The sequence below is a fragment of the Branchiostoma lanceolatum genome, chromosome 11 (genome assembly GCF_035083965.1).
Source record: "Branchiostoma lanceolatum isolate klBraLanc5 chromosome 11, klBraLanc5.hap2, whole genome shotgun sequence".
Taxonomy (NCBI): Eukaryota; Metazoa; Chordata; class Leptocardii; order Amphioxiformes; family Branchiostomatidae; genus Branchiostoma; species Branchiostoma lanceolatum.
Genome location: NC_089732.1, coordinates 10,853,472 through 10,876,961, shown reverse-complemented (window position 1 = coordinate 10,876,961; position 23,490 = coordinate 10,853,472). Strand labels below are relative to the sequence as shown.

At 40.2% G+C, this 23,490-nt stretch overlaps 2 protein-coding genes across 2 annotated transcripts in view; one reads left to right on the top strand and one right to left on the bottom strand.

Moving 5' to 3' along the window:
* Positions 1-1,369, top strand: part of LOC136444439 (receptor-type tyrosine-protein phosphatase S-like) — a 30,984-nt gene extending 29,615 nt beyond the window's left edge. The window contains exon 39 of the mRNA XM_066441985.1: positions 212-1,369. Coding sequence (XP_066298082.1) covers positions 212-286 — 75 coding nt within the window. The 3' untranslated portion in view covers positions 287-1,369. The remainder of the gene's footprint in view (positions 1-211) is intronic.
* A 6,752-nt stretch (positions 1,370-8,121) lies between these two features.
* Positions 8,122-23,027, bottom strand: LOC136444219 (metalloprotease TIKI1-like). The gene is made up of 8 exons (XM_066441727.1): positions 22,075-23,027; positions 21,084-21,356; positions 16,661-16,945; positions 16,026-16,172; positions 15,370-15,544; positions 14,850-14,940; positions 9,788-9,979; positions 8,122-9,291 (listed from the first exon to the last, which is right to left on the bottom strand). The coding sequence occupies exons 1-8, from the start codon at positions 22,255-22,257 to the stop codon at positions 9,114-9,116; spliced, it is 1,524 nt and encodes a 507-aa protein (XP_066297824.1). The 5' UTR covers positions 22,258-23,027; the 3' UTR covers positions 8,122-9,113.
* Between the last annotated feature and the right edge of the window lie 463 nt (positions 23,028-23,490).

Genomic DNA, 23,490 nt, shown 5'->3' with positions numbered 1-23,490 from the left:
GCTGAGAAGAATTCTACATTATTGATACTTTGAAACAGTCATGTTAAATGTACCACCCTAATAGTATTGTATCTTATAATCAAGACATTGCATGAGGTAGCTCTTGCATTTAATCATGACTGAGTCTTTCCTTATGTAACCAAGCTGGTAGTATTTTCTGTATTCTGCTAGTCAGTGACAAGTTACCGATCACCTTTTCCCTTTCTCACAGGACCAGTATAACTTCTGTTATCGAGCAGTGATTGAGTATCTGGACAGTTTCGACATGTACGCCAACTTCAAGTGAAGAGAAGTCCTCCACATCATCATCATCATCATTTGGGGTTATTTACTCTATACAACTGTGAATTGCCAACACAAAAAATGGACTTACCCAAATTTTTGACTGATCAGCTCCAGTGAGAATGAGCAATCCACTGCTTCTGTGACATCACGTTGTGCAGATAGATCAATAATATTCTTGTGTTGGCAATTCACAGTTTAACTTTGACTCAGAATGACTTCTGCCAACACAGATGAACTTTCAAGTGAAGTTCACTCTCTGTCTTCAAACTGTTTGATCATCCAAGATATTTTAGGTCCTCTACAAGAACTCCAACATTCCTAGTAGTTACGCAAGGTAGCTGATACTCAAGCAACTGAATAAGATTTGGAAACTGTCAGTTTTTCTCCCGTTGCTAGAGTCACTGCTATCTTGTGTATTTTATTACCTTGATGTCTAACCTTCTTTGATGTTTCTAGTAGTTTATCAACTTGACTTTATTTTACGGCAGGAGGGAAAGTATGAATTTCACTTTGTTTTAATTTCAAGGTTGAAACAATTGTGTAGTACAGTTCAAAAATGTATATTCACTTCGAAATTCTACAAAGTTTCAGATCAGGGTTCAAGTTAGTTACTGTATGACTTGACAGATAATGTTACATTTTTACATTGTATGAAATACAATCAGAATTTTTACAATAACAGTGGAAAGTGTTGCAAAGGTCTCAAGCCAGTTGTATTTCTCCAAATACATCTTCCAGTGCATTGTCTGTTGCTTACAGTTATGTAATTTTGCCCTATGATAATCAATTGCTGAATCTTAATTCTTAATGACTTACAGAGATATATTAATTAAGTGCAAAAATGTACTGACCAATATCTAACACACACTGTACTTACACTTTTGATGTTGCAGTGCAATATTAACAGAACTATATACTGTAGTCTTATTTGGACTGCTTCCAGCTTATAGAGTAGCAAAATTATTATTGAAATTATTGTTGTCAGTAATCAAGAATTTAAGAATGATGTTCCACATATGAAAATATATATAATGATTTTAGTACTAGCACAACATTTATAAAGCACATGAGCATTTAAATGATTTGATTAATAAAAAATATGTTTTTTATGCTCCAGGTTTACTCAAATTTTTTAACACACATTATAAGAAACATGTTTGGTGACAGCCGTGTGTTGCAATGATTATTGTTGCATATTATAAACGTCAAAGAAGTATCTAAGTCTATGTACCACATTGTACATGGTAAGAATGAAAATTCAAATAGCTTTGATATGTTGCTAATCTTTATTTTCCAATAGTTTCAACTTTTAACGAAAATGAAATGCATAAGACTCTTCCAAGTGCATCTTTGTACAAATGAATATGTTTTCATGCGATGTGCAAAGCTTAAAGGCAATCATGTGTAATATGTAATTAATAAGTGTTTGGTAGAAAGACTGTCATTCTCGTATAGGGCTGTTTAGCCATAGTCGATGCTGTAGGGCTGTTGTGAATTAGGATTTTTACCATGGTCAATACTGACCGACGGAGGCCATATAGTAAGTTTTATTTCCTTACTAAACTAAAAATTTGCCTATATTAGATTAGTGATATGTAGGCTATGATTAACTCCATATTTAAGATATTTTGTCTAGCAGCTGAGCTGCAGCTTATTTCACAAATCTACAGAGAATTTCTTCTCAATAAGATTGTTGCTTCTTGACATTTTGTAATGCAATAAAGAGTTCCAAGAACATACTTATTTATGCCTGTAGTTGATTGAATGGATTACTGTGTGTGTGTGTGTGTGTGTGTGTGTGTGTGTGTGTGTGTGTGTGTGTGTGTGTGTGTGTGTGTGTGTGTGTGTGTGTGTGTGTTGGTATGGTAAAAGCCACGGAAAATATCAAATATAAACCTGATATATCGAGAAAAGCTCCGTATATAAATCGACTATACAAGCCCTCCTGATAAAGTATTGAGTGAAGCCGCACATGAGTGATGTTTTGTTAGCTTTGAGCAAGGAGGTTTTATATACATGTAAGACCTCCTTGCTTTGCGGTACGGTCCTTTCCGGAACGGGCATTGTAAAATTTGGGTGTAATACGGAATGGATTCTTGGATGTTCCAGTACACTAAGGATCTCCGTTCTACTTGATGCCTCTGCTGTAATTAACTGGGTCATTCTCGAGTTATACGTCAAAACGTGATTATAAGATCAGCTGAACGTTGCAGTTGTAGATCATTTGGGGGAAATGAGACGCTTTACCAGCTCTGTTATTGTTAAACTATCTAATGCAATATAATGATATTACGACGTTACCTCATGAAAGAACAAATATAGAAGTTAATTTTCTACACCGTCTTCTGAAACAAGACAACGTACCTAATCTTCAAACAGATGTTGGGGCGAAGGATTGTCATATTTTCTGAGTGACGGCCGGGCCTCTCTGACAGTCCCTTACCCCATATAAGGAGGTGAAAATTTTGGTAAAAGGCAAAAGTTGTTAAGGGAAACGGGTGATGTCTACATATATCCTTAAACTGCTCAAAACGTACAAGATGTGATGAAAACATGAATGTAGGTGGCGCTTCGACCGGCGGACATGGTGTTACATGGGCTCCTCGCGCGGCACCTAAAAATCGATCCTTGTTATGTCAACTATGCCATTCTATAGGTATGTAAAGATGTCTGGAACTATTTGGAAAGGTTTTCACTGGAGTTTTGCCTGATGTCTTCCAAATTTCCACATGTTACAAGTGGGGATTGCATACCCTATCATAGCCTCATCTGCAGTACCGCTCCCGGCCGTATCACGAAAATTGACAAAGGAGGCCGTCAAATTGCCAAATTTCAGTCTTTTCGGGAATGGGGGAATAGCAAAAGACTCGCAAAGGGGTTTGACGTTTTGAGGCTTATTTGACATTGAACTTGAAACTGCGAGCACGTAAAACATATTCTTGTGATATTTTAGACATTTCGTCAAAAAGTGCAATGGGACATTAGGTCCTAAATTACACATTTTCTTTGCACATTAGCAATTGAAGCAATTAAGTGTGCATTTCCTGTAAATGGTCACTTACTGAAAGGCTAAAACATCCCAAGTTCAAATGTAATCTATGAAACAAGAAGACGTGGAACAAATGCGACGGTGTTCATGTATGTATATTAATCAATAGGTCCAATTTCCTTTCAAAATCCTGTAAGGTATATCGGTGATTAAAAGCTGCATGGATGCTAAGGTGGCTATTATCATAATCTATTCATATGACATGCTGGTAGCTAAAACATGAAGTTGCTTTATCGGAAAATGCATTTTACAAGTGGAATGATGTACCGATGCCATAGAAATAATTTATTGGTGTAATTCCGTGACTTTTGTTGCTGGAATGCTAATGTTGCATTGATGTTTCATAAACAAGGCACCATATCAGACCACGAACAAAACTTCCAGAGTCACAGCCATTAAAGATAGAGAGAAACCAATGTCATCAGGCGTGATGGTTCTTGAGTACGTTGTTCTTCCAGAATCACAGCTACCGCAAGAGTAGTCTATCAAGCCTTGTGAAAGATGGCTTTGCGTAAAGATCAGTGGTTCCCTTGGTTAAGGAAACATGTTGTCTTAAAGCGACTACCCCCATTCCGGGGAGTATATGAAAGACAAACAGGAAAGGGTCGTTTTATGATATATATTTCTATGTGATGATAGTTAGCTTATGTATATAAATATATATTCTTCGCTCATGAGGTACTGTAATGAGCTTTCTTAACCTAAAGAAGCCACCGATCCTCGAGACAAAGGACAACAGTAGCATCTTGTCTGGATTACAGTTCTCCAGACTGACAATAATTGGTAGCTGCCATTCAATAGGTACTTAAGAATTGTCATACATAAGGCCTGGCGTAGCTCTCTTTAATGTCTGTGACTATGAATGTTTTGTTTGTGGTCTGATATGGAGCATTGTTTATGAAACATCGGTGCAACATCAGTATATCAGCAACAAAAGGCACTGAACTAATATGATAAACTATTACTATGGCATAAGCACATAATCAAGTATAATGTATAACATATAAAATTCAATTCCCGACAAAACAACTACATGTACATATCATGGCTGGCAGCCATATCTTAATATCTAAATGAATAGATTATGATAATAACCACCATAGCATTCACCGTTGCATTGTTAGAATCCAAACATCTTACGGCTTTTTGAAAGGAAATTGGATCTATTGATGGACAAACAGACATAAACATCGTTGCAACTGTTCAAAGTCTCCTTGTTTCATAAATCACAATTGAACTTTGGATGTGGTAGCCCTTTACAAAGCGAAAATGTACAGGAAATGTAGACTCGGCCTCTTCTATTGGTGAAATGTGAGGGAAACATGTGATTCATGGCCCAATGTCCCATTACATTTTGGCGAAATGTCTAAGATATCGTAATTCTTGGTCTTACATGGTCGGAGTTTCGAGTTCAAGGTCAAATAAGCCTCAAAACATCAAACCCCTTTGCGAGCCTTTCGCCATTTCCCCATTCCCGAAAATACGGAAATTTGGCAATTTGACGGTCGTTTTAGTCAATTTTCTGGTCGCGGCCGGGAGCGGTACTGCAGATTAGGCTATGATAGGGTATATAGTCACGACTTGTAGAACTGTGAATTTAGGCTTAAAGCCAGTGAATACTTTCCCAAACAGTCCAGACATATTTATATTATCTAAAACTACCGTTAAGACACGAATTAACACAAAGAGGACCGATTTATAGGCGCCGCACGAGGGCCCATGTAACACCATGTCCGCCCCTGGAAGCGCCACCTACATTCATGTATAAATCATGTCCTGTACGTAATTAGTAGGTTTAGGATATATGTGGACTTCGTCGGCTTTCCTTTGATAACTTTGGCCTTTTGCTCTATCGCTCATTTGCTTATATGGGGTTAGAGGATGTCAACGAAGTCCGGCCGTCGTTTATAAAAAAATGACGATCTTCGACCCCAACATCTGCTTGGAGACCTTATTTGATTTTCCATGACAGCTTTGGCCTTTTACTTGAATCTTCATGAATCCGCTCACTAAACATCAAACCACAAGACTGATAAAACGAGGACATACGGTAGCCTCCACCAGTCTCTGCGGGTCGCTGGAAAAATAGTAGAAATTGGCCAAATAGAGTCAATTGTATGAAGGGAGTAGGCTACGGAGAGAGGGTCAAATATGCAACCCTGGACAGCGGATGGAAATGTTGTCCTTCATGGCCAAAGTCCCCCGGCAAATGTTCTCTCTATAGCCGACGCTGTTAGTCTGGTAGAGACTAGACATACGGCCATACATACAACCTTCATCCTGATAAAAGAACAACAGAAAAATAATTCACCGTGTATCATGTGATAAACTGTTCTGCGTGTTGAAATGTTAGCATCATTATCATCATTTGAGGGCTCTCATATTACTCTTGGTTTGTCAAGAGGATTGTATCCACAAAATCGAGTCATTGTGGCCATACAAATTCGCAGTTAGATAATAGTAATAGTAGTAAGATAATAGAGACACTCTACGGCTGGCTGAAGTACTGCAGTCAGTGTTCTCAGATAACTCGTTTATTTCACGGTGTTCAAATAGAGACACTCTACGGCTGACTGAAGTACTGCAGTCAGTGTTCCCCGATAACTCGTTTATTTCACGGTGTTAGAATAGAGACACTCTACGGCTGACTGCAGTTGAGGCTCCAAGCATCCTTCATTCGTTTACACGGTCCGGATCCCAGGCGACGGCAAGAATCACACGAAGCAAGTACTCCACACAATCCTTTAACCTTTAGCACTCTGAAGTATCCGTTTGGCACTCAATTCCTTATTGTTTTCAGAGTTAGGCAGCAGGGAGAAAGTTAAAAGCAACGGAAGCGGTTCTCCATTACAGGAAAGTCCGTTGTGGTTTAGACCGACAATCGGTCATGCTGTGATTACAATTTGGATAATCAGGGATTAATAAGTTTAAACTTTGACCTTAATCGCCCTGCTCTCTTTGAAAAGGTCAGTGTTATGTCCTGATTACCCGAATCATCGCAGTACAACGCAGTATAACCGATTGTCGATTAAATTAGCGTTGTTATCTAGAACTCTCTTCTTTCCGCATAAAACAGGGGTTTGTGTCGTCCCTTTAGATTGTGTAATGAAGTTGTATTTCTCCTTGCGTTGTGTGATTAGTGGTGTCACTTCAGGGCACCATAGCGGGAGTAAATAAACGAATTCGCAAAGAGCTCTAGTTGCAGTACCTCAGTCGGCCGTAGTATGTCGCTTTTGAACCGTACCACACAGCATGGATTCCTCGGGGTAGCTTTTGCACCGCAAAAGGCCGGATGAACGTGTCAAAACAGGTTTAAGCGGCAAAATATCAGCTCTGTGACTAATTCAAATGTTTTACTGTAAAATAGCGTTCGCTGGGAAGCAAATACAAACTGGAAACAGATGGATATACGAAACTACTGTAGTACCATACTGCACTATTTAAACTCGCCGTTAGAGGTCTCTGTTGAACTGTCCAAACGGAAAAGTCAGTTTACCTGGTAATAACACTGGTATACTATCAGAACAGCACATAATAAGCTATCAAATGTCTATTCACTGTCTCGGAAAAAGAAATCGAACCAAATAAGTTAGAATTTAGTGTCAGTAGTTAAATTAGAGTTGTACTAACTTGTAGAATAATATAATGTTCACTGTCTGTCCGTTCTTTTCATGTTTTAAATGTATTTGTAATTAGCCTAGAGCCAAGAACTTGCAATAAACTTTCATGAAAAACAGCGATGGCAAATGGCACGGCGGTTTCTACTACGTATCACCACAAGATCACTTTTATGAGAGCCCATTCACCCATACAGAACAAGCAGGAACTGACAACTGCCAATGAAACTCTCACTCTTGCAAAATACATTGTAAATACTTGAAAAATTTAATCCTGTAATCATTAACATAAATATAGTGTCCTATGGTGGCATCAGAAATACATGATAAAGTTCAATTGGCACAGTGTGCTGTGGTCTCTTACCAGAGTTTACAACCTACACAATGTATACCTGCTACATGTACGTAAGGTACAAATAATTGTGTCCAAATATAATGACTTTTTGTAATTGTATAAAGTACTTATCACTAGTCTTGTATTGACATACATTGACAGCGACACATGTAGGCCTATAACAACACTTACTGTTCAATACAATTTTGGCAATGGCAATACTAAAATACACTTTCCTGAAGTATGATTTATATTACATGTACATTGTTTCAAAAATGGGTATAAAAAGTAGATATTACTCATTAGATACATTGGTATATAAAAATACAATACCATAATACTTTATTATGAGTACAGAGGCAGTGATATTGGTGATATTGGTTCTTGGCAGTTAGGAGTTGGTACATAGCCTGGGTACCATCCTCCGTAGTAACCGTAGTAGCAAGCAAAAAGTTTGAGCCAGCGGTTATTACGGAGGATGGTACCCAGGCTAGTTGGTACATGCATGTACATTCATACTTAGTCTACATGGAACTATTTACAATTAGGAAACACTTCAGCCACATTCCTTGCTTAGTAGCTGCCAAGTGAACCAGTTGTGACAACATCTTATGACAAACACAACACAAGAAGATTGGCAACTTGATTTCTGTCAATCATACATCATTCTGCTATTACTCGATCAATTGTTAAATTGGTTAAGTAACAACAGAGAAATGATTGGTCAAATTTAAGTTTCCAAACTATTTGTGCTTAGTGTAGAAACACTTACTCTAAACTACATGGTTTCTGACGATTCTTTTGGTCCCATACATACATTTGTACTGGTTTGGCTGATATACTGACGATGCTTGAAAATTTACCAAGCTTAACATTGCTAAAAGATAAAACTCTAAAACCCTTCTAAAATCATCAGGTTGAGGTAATGTTTATGTATCTGTCGATGTAGGTTATAAGATATGCAAGGTAACGGTTACTCAAGCAACTGAATAGATTTTAGAAACAGATGTTTCAGATAGCATCTGTTGTCTTTCGTTACTCACAGACAAAAGACAACAAATGCTGAAATGTCTGACCATTTTCAAAATCTATCCAGTTGCTTGAGTAACTCTTACCTTGCGTTCAAGTTAAGTTGATGCTGTTGCATAACACACCATCGTCAAAATGGTGCTGTTTCATACATCATTTAACAAGGCTTACATTAAGCATGTTTTACTAATCTTTCATCTGGTATTCTGTTCTGATGACACAATGTCTAGGCTTCTGGATCAAAGTTCAACAGTGAATTGCCAACACAAAAACTGGGCTTACCCAAATTTTCGACTGATCAGATTTTGACTGGTAAGTCCAATTTTTGTTTTGGCAATTCACAGCTCAACTTTGATTCAGAATGACCTCTACCAACACAGATGAACTTTCAAGTAATATCTGGCCTTCAACTGCTACTGTAGATCAAACAAGATCAAAACACGGGGCACACTTTTCTAGAATGTCCCCGTATTATTGAGGTTTACCGCATTTGGTAATTTTTGTAACATCAAAAAGAAAGCATGGCCTATGAAACCTTTAGCACCTAAAACTCACAGCATGCCAAGGGCTTGTCTAACTCGCATGTTTTTTGCCAATCCAAAACCTTGGTAGACAACCCACGGAAGACACCCTTTTTGCATACAGACATTTTTGCACAGAAAATTTAGACAGAAAGATTGTAACTTGTGACAACATATATAATGTCCTACTTTGGTGGCAAGACAATTTTGACAGTGGCACATTGTTCCCTTCCTAGGAGGGGTAGGACTAGCGTGTCATTTGAAAGCGAACCCTGGTATCATCTCATGACGAGAAGGAGAGGTCCTTGCATGGCAGCCAACCCGAAGACGGTCAGTAACCACCACGTGTGTGTGCAGCGTAACGCGGCCGACCGCCGTGAGGAAACCCTCTGCAGCGAGTACAATCTCCGTGGAGGAACTTCGGTTGGGCTCTCAGTTGTTGTTGATGGTGAATCACTGCAACACACAAAAAGACAGAATCAAAGATGGCTGAAAAACAAAAAAATGAGTAACCACAGAGGCAAGGCCTAGGCTACTGTCATATAAAATTTCTTATTTCATGTATATAACTTCAAGATTAAAGCATGATCCCTTCTAGCCTGGTTCATTCATTCGTTCATTCCTACCCTTGAAGTTGTAGTGCCTAGTGGCACATACTGTAGAGCAGCAAGTTTCCCTGCTGTTTCAGTAGCAGGGTTATTTATACAGGGAGGGGTTGATAGCCATTCTCTGAAACATGTGCGAGGCACCTCCTCGATCACAGGTGCCCCATTTTATGTCCCTTCTGAATGAAGGTGCAGCCCCAACCAAGATGTTCTGACCCCAGGACACAAACTTTGATGTTTTGTCTGACATTTTATGACCCTTGTGCACTGATGTCAGGGTGTGTGCATCCCACATTCATTTTATATCCCAACAAGATGCCAACAATTATCACTAAAACTTTTATTACCTTTCTTCGATTCGTATCCACAAGTCGTTGAACTGTCGGGGCCTCTCGTTCTCTCGGTGGATTCTCCTGCGCTTCTTGCGTCTCCTCCTGCAGTTCCTGGGCTTGCCGTTGTTGTCGGGACAGAGCAGCGACGTCAGCCTGGTGCGGAGACTGGGGAACGTCGGGGGCGTGGCCGACTGATCGCTGTTAGACCTGGGGATGGAGAAAACTTTTCTTCAACAATATTCAAAGATAGGATCTAAAATATACCCTCCTGCAGACTTAAAACTGGGATTCCAGGCAAAAAAAGTAACCAGCTTCTTATTTTCCAGGCAAGAAAAATTCAGGCTTGGCATTATTGATGATGATTTAGCTGTGCAACAGCATACACAAGCCTGGATTGCTAATACAAAATGTAATAAGGGCATGTTCAAATTCATTGTACACTTGTCCTATTATCGCAAACTAAGGGCAATATTGGGATAGCTGCACATACATGTATGTAGCACAGACTTGTTATCTGGTTATCACAAAGGAAGTATTAGATCCCTGTTGGCAGTTGGTTGTATTCGGGAGGGAAACACTTGTCAGGCAGAGACTTTCATAATTTTGCAGTCTGTGTACAGAAGCTATCGCCGTTGAAGGACTTTGAGACTGGTATTTGGACAGTGTGATGATGTGAGCTCGAGGAGAACCTAGTGGTATGCTGAAAAGCTCTCAAGTGTGGAACAAGTGGAGAGTTTATCAGAACACTGGCCATGAAAGTATCTGTAGAAGAAGGGGTCCATCTTTGAGGCCAGATTAAACAAAGGAAAGACAAAATTATACTAGTTTTTGCTGGGAAAATTTTCTGTCTGAAAAATAACTGAAGCCTATGCTGAAAGTATGTGGTGTAACATTAATGATGCTGTGAGAACATGATTTAGAGAATTACAAGGAAAACATTGACTTGTGAAAACTTTCTCTACAAGTCTTACATACCCTGTCCTGGAACGCACCTTTGGACGAGCTAGCAGTCTGGAAATTTCTACAAATATTTGAGACAAGTCTACTTGGACTGTCTCTACTTTCTTCAATTTCTGGCTAAATTCTAAGGAATTTGAAACATTTCCATGAGCCAATCTCAACTTTAACAAAGGATGTTTTAGTATAGATGATAGGCCTGTTTTTCCTCTTCTTTTGGATTTAGATTTTAGATTCAGATCTAATTGGGATTGCCACCAATATAATACACGTGGGACACAGGCAGCTATTGCTGGTGTCCTGACCCACACCTAAAACATTACAGTACACATAGCAAAACATATTCTGTATTGCATAGACTTAGGCCCTACAAATCACAAGGACATCACCCGACAGCTTGTTTGGCGTGGCAGACAGCCAGGCAAATACTGGCAGTATCGGTTTCTAGAGGGCAGGACAGGAAATAGCTGTTAACATTCTTCTACTGAGCTTTAGCTGCTAAACAGTCTGAGTCACAAATAACTTGTGATGAATTGAAGAAGAGCCAAACTGTACAAGTCAGGGCTCAAAATACTTTTTCTTGCATACCTACACCGACATCTCATTTAGTACAAAATACAGTTTTTGGAAGATGTTGCTAGTCGTACCATTTTGAGATTCGTGATTTTGAGTCTGCTCTATCAAAGCATACTACTGTACATGTATACTATGAAAACTATGAGGTATTTTGGGGCCGCAACTAGCTTTATATGACCCTAGTGTGGCAGGCTGGTTTTATTCTGGACCACTCCAGTGCAAGTTAGGTGCAGGTAGACATCAGAAATACCTGCACAGTTTCAATTTTACCTACACTTACCTGCATTTACCAAGTACATGGACCAGTACAGGCTAGGTTCAGGTAGGCAACAGAAATACCTGCACAACTCCAGTTTTACCTACAACTAACCTACATTTGTACATATGCAGCTGGTATGTTGAGCCCTGAAAGTGAATGAGACTTGGTAGTATGTGGTGAACACTGCCACATTTTGTCTTAAAAAATTTCAATAAGGGGCTTCTATCTTTTGAGGAGTAAATGTGGTTTTTAAACAGAACTTTGCTGTACGTTCACAGTCCATGTTGTTTCGCATTTATGTACACCAACTGTCTTGATTATTCTAGACCAAAAGCTCATTTTCTTGTTCACAAATGCGTTCTCCTCACATTCCTACATCTGTCCAAATACCAGTCTCGAAGTTTATATACAGCAAAAGCTTCTTTCCATGGATTGCAGAATTAAGAAAGACAGTTGCTGTGAACCCACTTGACTTCACTTTCATCGGACCAGAGTCCTTTAAGGATGATTTCAGAGTCTTGACTTGTCTCATAAGCCACCTGCGGCCTGTCTATGTTGACAGTTGCCCTGTAGTCCCTAACCCTGTCCTGACAGGTCCAGTACTGAGTAAGCAAACAGTAACTCAAACTCCTTCCACAGTCCATGGGGAGTTTCCTGTCCTCCAATCTGCTGTCTCAAGGTTTCAATCACACAAAAGCAAACTAAAATTCATCATAATCAAAATCGTATCAACAATGAAGTATTCTTTACTGATTTCACAAAGTAATTCTCCCAGTTAATATCTTAGAGTTCCATGGGGGGGATGTCAGATGCTTCTGCCCAACTTGGCCCATGGCTAATCAGACAAACTCAGCTCTGGTCAACTTGGCCCAACAACCTAATCCTAACCATGGCCTAGTTATCTCCATGAAAAATGGAGATATTGTTTTTGGCGTGTCTGTGTGTGTGTGTGTTTGTGTTGTGTTTCCGGACTCTTGTAGTCAGCATAACTCAAGAACCTCTCGATGGATTACAATGATATTTGGTATGTGGGCGGGTGTTGTGAAGCCGAAGGTCAGGGTCAATTTTGGGCCCCCTGGTATGTGACCTTGGTACTGCAGCAGAACTTCAATTTTTGTATCTTTTGACCTGGACGTGCTGTGGTCTTGATTTTTGGGTGGCAGATAGCTTGTGACGTAATGAAAAAGTAGTGTAGGTTTGGGCCCCCTAGCAGCTTGCTCTGGAACTGCAGGGGCGTCATCGTGAAAACCTTCTAAGGAGAATAACTGAACAAAGGAACGACGGATATCCGTGATATTTAGTATGCAGGTAGCTTAGACAGAGATTTACATAATGAAGTGCAAATTATGCTAATTGGGACTTAATTTGCATAGCTAATGAGGAAAATCTATATTTGCAGTGTTTTCCATTATAAACTCAAATACATGTAACATATGTAGTTTATGGAAAGTTGAGCATCAACAGGTACCAATTATGCAAATAAATTCCTCATTTGCATAATTAATGCAGAAACACAGGAATTCATCAAATTGGAAAATTGTAGGACTGCCAATATTGCAACATGTGTAAGTAAGATAAAGGTGTTTATGATTAAGCATATATTATGTAGATGTGTATGTCATTTGCATAAATAGAATTGTTCATGGAGATATGAGGTCGCGGAACTCTTGTTGACCAGGGTGTTGGGCCCAATTGACCAGGGTGTTAGGCCAAGTTTGTTAAGTGCTGAATCATCCTGATTTCTTCCTGAGCAACCTTTAAAGGTTAAACCTATCAAATTTATTCTCCTAAATTCCCTGACCTTTCTTTAAGGATTTTACAACATAATTTTTCCACTTAATCTTTAAGAGTTCCCTGAGGAAAGTAAGGGTTCAAACCTATAAAAGTGGTCCTACTAAATTCGCTGACGTTCCTGGGTATCGAGTGTTGTCTTCACATGTTTTCTGTGCATATTCAGACACGTCCAGACAAAACTCCCCTTCTCCCCCATAAGGTATCTATGTGCAAAATTCCAGTTTAAAATGTTTGCGCTTCCTGTCTGTAATTTGAAATTTAATGAGAAATGATAAAATCGTTAGTGTCTAATCAAAACCTAAGATGGTATTCATTAGTAATGTGGTAAAACTGTGATAGGATATAAATCCAGGAATTTATGCAATGTATAAAGAGCGTTTTTATTTTCAGGCATATCTTCCAGATGAAACTAGGAAGTGTGTGTCTGAGTGTACATGTATGTCGGGCCTTTCCAGTGTTGGACAAGTTTTTTAAAAATTCCCTTGCCATAGGGCAAGTACATAAAAACGTACTGGCTCGAACCAACTTTTCACTGCCCCGAAATTTAAATGACAAATTTCTGTGCCTTGTTACTTGCAGCAAGGAAATCTTTTTGTCAGCAAAAAACATCTCTCAGCGGGACCATGTGGAGATGGCATATGATGCTTGCATATTGATATCATCATCAACCAATATTTTGAAGGCCATTACCAACTAGCTATTCGGGCATCTGACAAGCTTCTAGGACTGGTAAGTTGGGCCAGCCGCTGGGAACAAAGTTATACCCACATCTACCCATGGAAAAATCTCAACCATGGAAACATCACACTAGCCAGTACTGCATGACATGCATTTGCCTGATTGGCAATTTCACTTGCCCCAGGCAATCGGGCCAATGGACTTGTCCAACCCTGCGTCTTTCATCTCTTTAACATTCTTCCTGCTGAAGTTGTCTTTTAGCACAGATTTGTGTTAATCATGGGACTAGGCAGCAGGGAAGAGATTAATCAGACAATTCCTGATGGATTGAAAAAATAAATCCTGGTGACTCATATTTTCCTTCCCTACAAGTCTACTTCTTGGAAGCTAGATCAATCTATAACTGTCAAGCTACTTCCTGGCCGACCTGCTTCTGAATAACATAACAGGAAGAACTGTCATGTGTTGTGGCATAACAAAGCAAATTTTTACTTAAGCCACAACATCTTATTTCCTGGTCCTCAGATTTTTCCTAGACTTACATGTAGATGGAGCTGGCAAGCTACACACAAAATGAAGAAGAAAACAGGCACCCTTTGAGAGATATTTTAGGACTTAAATTATATAATCTGTATCTTTGTTATATATTTCCTCTGACCCTTACCTCCTCCCTCATGACCTCAATGAAAAGCAGCCTGCAGGCCAATAAACAAACAAACAAACACACAAATAGACCGAAACCTAGTTTGAGCTCACTAAGATACAAACATAGAATATTCTTTCTGTTACCAAGAGAATATAGAGGTAACCTACGTGTTGAGGGTGACGTTTGATGGGACGTAGGCTATGTCTAGTCCATTTTTTCTCAGCAGGTCTATCACAGTGTTGTTCCCTATGAAATGTCCTGGAAGAAAAGTCAACATTGTATTGACTGATGAATTCTTAATCATTACATACAAAATCACTTTAAGAGTAATCAAATGCAGTGAGTAAATTACTAGTAAAAGAAGCAGGCATATGTTGTTTGGGTGATCTTGCAGCAGTTCTATGATATCTTTTGGTCATTCCAGGAATATCTTCATATAGAATCTTCATATATGGCATGTTTCCTTGCTGTTTCAGTAGCAGGATATATTTTTACAGGGAGGGGTTGATAGCCCTTTCCTTAAGCGTACTCGAGGCACAAGACCCCAATTTTTGGTCCCTTACGAAAGACAGTGCAGCCCCAACCAGGGTCTCCTAGTTAACGTTACCAACTAATTGGAAACCAGTAGCTCAACTGTGAGGCTGCTACCAGTTTAGATACAGGGACATTCCTACACAGCGTACTTACCTGCACCGAAAGCGAAGAAGAAGCTGTCGTTAGGATGGTCCTGGAGTAACTTGGAGACCCTCCCCGCCATTCTCTGGTTCCTGAGGAGGATGAGTTCTGTACGGAAGTACTCGTCGATCTGCTGCGCCTGTTCCATGTCAGGAGGGGACAGCGACGTGTTTAACAGATTGGGAACCTGAGAGAAACATATAAGGATCCATCTAAGAATATGTAATATAGCACAAATTAGAATCCTAGCTTTCTGAGAAATGTACACTGTGCATGACTGTATGTTAGACTAAGCAAGTACAAGTCTGTGCAAGTTTAGGTGTGACACGTTGTTTCGTGTAATATAACCAGCACCCGCCCATGTCTTAGAAGCTGGCGTATTAACCAAAGGCGGCTGTACCAGTCAGACAGTACAGATACAGATGTTCTTGGACATTTTTGATAGAACATTTTTGACATCATAAAAACAGAGGGCTGAAGGAAAAGTTGCTTCTAACTCTGTTCACTCCCTGGCACTGTATCACAGTACAGACTCTGTTTTCATGTTGATATGCCAATTGAACTTTTTTCCTAAAGCTGAGAACCAAGAAATTAAATTGGTGTGGCCTAGCTGAGAATGGGTGCATCTTTAAAGCAAGTTTTTGAACCAGACCCTATTGCCCCTGTACCTGTGCAGTGTGGTGGTCGAAGATGATGGTGTTGAGGTCCCCACAGTTGTAGTGGTGAATCAGGTCGTCTGTGGAGAAGGACACGGGGAGCTGACCGCTGCGGATGTTCTCCTGCTGCCATAACGTCTGGTTCAGCGCAAACAAGACCTGAGAAACACAACGAGTTTCCATGATTGTTAGTGTTTAACGTTTTTTTTCCCTGAGGATATATCATCAACTAAAATTGGACTGAAACTTGTTATTTTTAGAGGGGGAGAAGGCGGGGGGGGGGGTAACCAATTTGTCAACAATGGCAATGAAAAAGTGTGTTGCAATAACAATGTCCCTCATTGTACACATGTATTTCTTTCTCAGCCCAAAAAGACAATTCTACAGATCTGAAATGCTTCAGCAGTCAGTTTGCTCATTCTCTGACAGAATTATTACCTGTGCCAGAATGTTATGTTGTTGGTAGCATTTGCACTTTATGTGTATGTTTGTGGATGTACAGCATAACTCAGGAAGGCCTGGAGGGATTGTCTTCATATATGTGGGTAGGTCTTGATAAAACTTTAAAAATGATTAGATTTTGAACCCCCTAGAGACTTGTTATGGTATTGCAGCAGAACTTTTAGTTTTGATATCTCGATTCTCACCTGTGAGATGTTGAGCCCATTGAGTGGCAAACACTGTTCCTCCACCTTCTCCACTGCACCGGTACGCTTGTTGAGTCTAGCCGCTTCCTGCGCGAGAAACAGATCCAGCACGGGGATGCCGCGTGTCCGTACGTCCACCTCCGTGAGCGAGTTCACCATCAGCATGACCCACACCGGTCGCTTCCGCTCCCAGTTCCCCGTGATGGCGTTGAAGAGGTAGTCGGCGTACAGTCCCCGTCCCCGCTGGTCTGCCGTGACCCAAAGCGGCATCATGGTCTTTATATACTGTACAAAAGAAGACAATACATGAGCATGAAGGGTTGGATGTAAGAGGACAAGGAGTAAAGGAAGCTATCAACATCTGGACTCATCATCCTTATTAACCTTTAGCACCCTGAAGTAGCCGTTTGGCACCCCATTCTCTATTGGTTACAGAGCTTAAGGCAGCAGGGAGAAGGTTAAAAGAAAGTTATAGCGATCTTGAACCAGTTTAGCTCACTGAAAAGTTGAATCTTCCACTGGTTGTGACAGAGAAGACAGACACTATGTACAGTATTTGCAGGTTGCGTCAGTTCATTGTATCGGTGAAATTCCACGGTTTAACATTCCGTCCTAAGGACTGCGACCCTTTCCAGTAGTGTGCATGTGGGGAAAGCCACATAGCCGGGATTTGAACTCCTACTAGTAACTTCTTGGTCTTGAGACAGAGTCGCTAACCACTGGACTACGCCTGGTATTCTCGCTTGTGTTCTGACTTATCTGAGCAATTGGGTTCTAATCTGAGTTCTCCTGAAGAAGTCAAAAGGACTAGTTGAAAATTGAGTAAGTCCCAATTCTTCTGTGTTATATTTAGAAACTTGTTACTCTAAGAAGCAGGCAAAAACGTGTTATTTCACCAACGTTGGTCAGTTTGACGATAGTACTTCACTACTTGGCCAAAGAAGAGTGGGAAAGTGTTTTGCCACCTAACATCTTATAAATCAACATTATGACAGATATTTGTAACAGAGTTACAAGTTTTTAAATCTGTATCTATATCTGTATCAATATACTGTAAATGCAAAAATGCTCGTGGCTTTATGTTTGCGGTTTTCACGGTGAACTCTTTACCGCGAACTTAAAACCAGCGTGAAAAGTTGTTCCATTGTGTGACTGTACATGTAGCACTACTATTGTTTCAAACGCGAACTCAAAACAACTGCGTACACTCCATTTTCTCCCTACCGCGAAATTAAATCCCCGTGAACATTTCTGCATTTACAGTAGATGGTATAACTGCCCTTCAGCATAACACACCAGCAAATATCCAAACATCTACAAATACATTCTGTGAAACTGAAAGCAAACATCACAAGGAGGAAATAGCTTCAGCTAGATTATAAACTCAAGTTTCCACAATAATGTAATGTGATCACAGAGTTCTCCTGCTGACTGATGGTCAGCCAATGTTAACAACAATATGTAGGCATCTACAGATGGGGGCCTGACACTGCCTTAGAAATAACATTTATACACCAAACACTTGGACATTGCAAACTCTTATTCACCAAGCAGAGGTCAGGATAGGGGAACGTTAAGAATCCAGGCCCACATGGTCCTAGCATGACAAATTATGTAAAAAGTGTGTATTTCCATAGTTTTGAGTTGAAATTTGTCTCTCAAAATGAAAACAATCATGGAGATAAAAATACTGTTTCGGACAGTTAAAAATTCCCAAATACTTTGGTTTCCACCTCCCAAGACGAGCGGTATACAGACTATCAGATTCAGACAATTGACATGTACGGAGTTGATAATTGATAGGCACAGTGGGGGCCACCAATGATGCCCACAAGCATGTTATTTAAACACTGATAATCTTTGAACTCTGAGTAAAAGTTTGTGGTGCAAGTATGCCTGGTATGTAAAAATCAATATCCGGTGAATCTGGCACCAGGTCCCGGCAAGAGCACGAATAAGAGTCAGAGACACAACATCAACAACTGTCTGCATTTTCTTCTTAACCTACTTCTCGTAAAAAGGAATGGCAAGTTTTAGCCGCCTGGGCCATAGTGATAACCTTAACAAGTGCTCAATGAACGGGTCTTATCGTGACTGTATAACCCTGCTGATAAATGAAGAATGTATATTTCAGTAGTGCTTCTGGTGTGTTGAATGGACAAAACAAGGGCTAGAAATACTTTTTGTCTGTTTGTTTGCAATATTGCTAGTACTAGTTATCAAGAACATTTTACCAGCAACCTGGAAAGACGTACTGTTAATATCGGTACAAAAGTCATTGTTTCTAAACTACTACAACACAGGGCTTGAAGCTATACTATACTGTTAATTACCTAAATTGTGATTCATAAAGCCCCCTTCACAATTGTGCGCATATTCAAGTCTGTATGAGTTGCGTACAGACATTTTTTGGTTTAGGTAAAGTTTGCGGCCGAAAAAGTAATCTATTTGGTTCAATAATTATAACCAGGCTGCACAACGGTGCATTACTAGTAATTGCAGTAAAAAAACAACTTCTTCCCTACAAACTTTACCTAAAGCAAGAAAACGTTAAATCAAAACACAACTCATGCGCACTTGAATATACGCACAAGTGTGAAGGAGCCCCCTAACACCTAGTCTGAAGTTGCCTACTTTTCCCCTGAAACCTAGAAAATGTTTCTTCAAATTGCAAGTTGCAAGTGGATAATTTGAACCCAGAAAACAACTTGCAAGGCTGACTACAGATCTCATGCTATCCCCAGCTGTATTCTGTCCACTTCTACAGTGTGACACCTCTAACTACCAGAACCTGAGGTCTTTATTTATCCTGGCTAGACTGTCCTCCCCCAGGTCTAGTGGGTCATCCTGGTGGTGTAAGGTTCAGGGAGGGGGGAAAATGTGAGGATGATGTGACACCCTAGAAATGTTGGTCCAGGGAAACTGTACCACGCACCTGTCACATCCAAGTATGAAATGTATCAAACTTTATTTCCAGTGGGAATCAACTTCATTTCCAGTGGGAATATAAGTCACATAAGACTATACCATTTAATTTCTTGGTTCTAGGATTTCTTAAAGGAAATTAGTGGAAGAAATGGGAGAAATCGTATTAAACTTTATTTCCAACTTGGGAATCTAAGCCAAGTAAGACTATACCATCCAATTTCTTGGTTCTAGGAATTTTTGAAGGAAATTAGTGGAAGAAGTGGGAGAAATTGTATCAAACTTTATTTTCAACTTTTAAATCTAAGCCAAGTAAGGCTATACCATATCATATACCATCTAATTTCTTGGTTCTATGATTTTTTAAAGGAAATTAGTGGAAGGAGTGGGATTAATTGAAACTGACAACAAAACTGACACATTCTGTGATAGACCCAAATGCTACCACAGGAGCCAAAAATCAACATACCAAAATGGTTAACACTTCAAAGTATGATTGTTGAACTTCTAATGCATGAAAAAATAGAAAAACCAATAACAAGTAGGAAGACAGGGACTTTCTTCAACTGTTGGAGCTAAAATAAACTGGGGATGACGAATGTGTACATTTTGTTTTCAAATCAGAAAAAATTAACAGGGGAAGTCTCAGAAACAGGAAATTGAATTGTTGAGACTTCAGAGGAAATTTGGTCTATCCTTCCTCAAGCTGCATGAAGATGGGACTGCTAGGATCAATCAGATACAATCAAATGTAAAACAGTAACTGTAACTGCATAAGCCACATCTATGTTCGCGGGGATTTAACTTCGTGGTAGGAAGAAAATGGAGTGTTCGCGGTGGCTTTAACTTCGTGATTGAAACAAAGGGGTTTGCCACAGAAGACAGAACAAACATTTTCGCGGTGGTTTTAACTTTGCATCAAAGAGGTCACCCTGAAAACTGTGATCAATAAACCGTCGCAAAAATGTCAACATTTACAGAAATGGTCAAACAAGAATGAACCTCAAATCAGATGGAAAGTCATGACATATGAATGTGGTAGGAGAAGTGAGGACTTGACATTCTTTTCTGTGTGCAGGAAGCTGGACCCCGGCCTGCTGTAGAAGGAAATGCCAGCAGACCCGGGCGGGCTAGCTTTGTTGTGAAGGTTGGGTATGTTTGGGACCAGATGGCAGGAGAAATGCAGTGAGAAAAGAACCATCCTGGTCACTATAGAAACATGTAAAGTTATTTGTTTTCATGCCTGGAAAGTTTGATACTGGAATGTGCTGCTATGTCCAGTACTCAGACTTCTCAGAAACATCTAAATAAGCTGAATTCAGGCGTTATTTCACACCTGTATACTGTATAGTTCTCAAAGTGAATAAAGCCTGATTTTTGTTCATGACTTAACGACCATTTAGAGTTGTTCATCCAAACTGTGACCTCTCACCGTACCTGTCTAAGAAATCTGTCAATGTCTAAGGGGCTATATAAGGCCCTGAAGGAGTAAACAAACCTTCAAGTGCTGTTTAAGACGTCTGTAGATATCCTCTGGGAGAACGTCTCCCAGACTTTTCCCTTCAGGAAGCATCTGACAGCTACTCAGGGCCGAGACAGTGTACGGATCTGTCAGGTCCAGTTCAACAAACACATGGTTACTCTGGTGAAAGGCCTGCTTGGAGTTGGACGGAATGAAGTCCCAGACACGCGTGTAAGGAACGTGGATCGTCCCGAAGAAATACGACGGCGGATTCCGCTCTATGGTCCAAAGGAAGGAGTTAAGATCCTCCTGGAGATGACAGACAGAAAAAATAGGTTATCAGAATATCAAATATAATGTTATACGTACAACCGATGAAGAAAATTCCATCACATAACAGGTTCAATGTATCATGGTAAGCTGTTGGTAACAAAATCAGGAATTGCATGTATATAAGCTTGCTGTACTCAAGGCTATAAGAGCTTGATCATACCAGCAATCGCAAAAACGGGATTCACCAAGGCATCGAATTGGTCCTGATTCACTCAATCCCGATTCACAAATCCCGATTTGAGCAATCCAAAACTCGCAGAGGGAATCCCAATTCACAAATCCTGGTATGAAGAACAAGGTCTACGTCTTCAATATGCGCCAAGGCCAGGTAAAAATACCACATTGGTTTGGGCACACCTCTTTTAGATTATCAATAATCTAGAGATTACAACGTGAAATTTTCAAACAGGATTTGGGGTACCTGGATTGATATTCCAAACAAATCAGCACTAAAAATATCTTTATTTGCAAACTCATGCCCGAAGGCAAATAATTTGCAAGGAATCACAGATACATTAACGTAAAAAGGTAAACAAAATGTTTAGTCTCTTGATCTACCTGTATATCACAAGAGGGGTTGACTTCTTCTTTGGAGTCAGTGGCTAACGAATAGTCCCATGCACATTTTTCATAAGTGGGCTTTGAGATTAAAAATACTGTATAATGTCAATATGTCTGTAGTGAAGGTTGTTACCTGGTTGGTATACTTGCAGGCTTCCTCCTGAGACTGAGAGTTGTCCCTGTCCCTGCGTCCCTGCCGCCTGTGTCCCCCGGCACTGGTGAGCTGCCACACTACATGTAGAAACACGGCGAGCCTAAACCACAACATGTGTGCAGAACTCAGGCTTAGCTCCAGGAATCCAGCGGCTACCAGCATCGGCGGTGGGGGAACAACAACAACAACTCTCTCGCAAACAAACCTCTGGAACGGCCGATCGTTTTCCGGGTATATACACTCCAAACTCTGCTGCTAGTGGCCCAAAATCACCGCTTCTGCACTAGACGGTCTCTTCTTACGATGGTCTACGAGCAACAAGTGTTTTCACACGGGCGCACTGTTTTTCTCATGACTGCGCACACGCAGTTTGTGTACGTATATAAACTCGCGTTGATTTTACCGTCGAGTACGCAACGTTCAGTTCTGTACCTTGTCCGGGACACTGAAGACTGGGCCAGTCGCATCTCCGATCACTCTACAAGCCGAGATAACGCAGCGAGGCGCAGCAGAGGGAGACCCCACAAAGAACTCGGCCCAGCTCAAGTTGCAGTAGCAAGAGGTTATAGTTTTGCCACCCGAAGAAAAAATCCGGTCGAAAGTGCAGTCACCAAAAATCACTGGACGGATTGCGAACTGCATATCCTACATACATACCGTTGACCAGGCGTACTTACACAGCGTCTTTATGACGTTCAAAAACCCTCCGTACTGAGATATACGCGATGATTTAGTGCATAAGTTCGACAGGAATTCCCACGAAACTATAAATTAGACGGCGGCCATTTTGGTTTGAGTTTAGGTTAGTTAGCACCAGGGGTCAATGAACTGTTGGTCCTCTTGGGACCAGAGTTATGTATGTAACCTATACGATAAAGTACATTCTGTAGATCGTATTAGCACGGCTATCTCTGATAACATATCATCACAAGCATTCTTTTGCAGAATGAATGTACCTTTGTGCTTTATTTACGCCGCAATGAACCAATTAATCAAGAAAGTGTTGTCATGCGATGACGGGAACGAGATGTAGACGATACCATCTTTCATAGGTAACATATAAAATCTCACCTATTCATCTCAAAGAAGAGGTAGTAGAAATGTCAAAAAAAGTGTGATGAACTTAGAGTATCATATCAATTGTAGAGTTATTAATTATAGCTAGTGTTGACATATATTTTGCCTCCTAATATTTGATATGATTAGACCCCTGTAATTAAGAATGGACCCTTCTGATCTATCGCATTCTTGGCTGTCTCGTTAATTACTAATCTCCAAGCAGATGTTGGGGTGGAAAATCGCCGAGTTTCCTGACGATGGAGGTAGAGGCCTGTCAGAAAAAAAAGGCCAGAAAACTCCCCGCCCCAACGTCTGCCTGGAGATTAGTTTATTAAC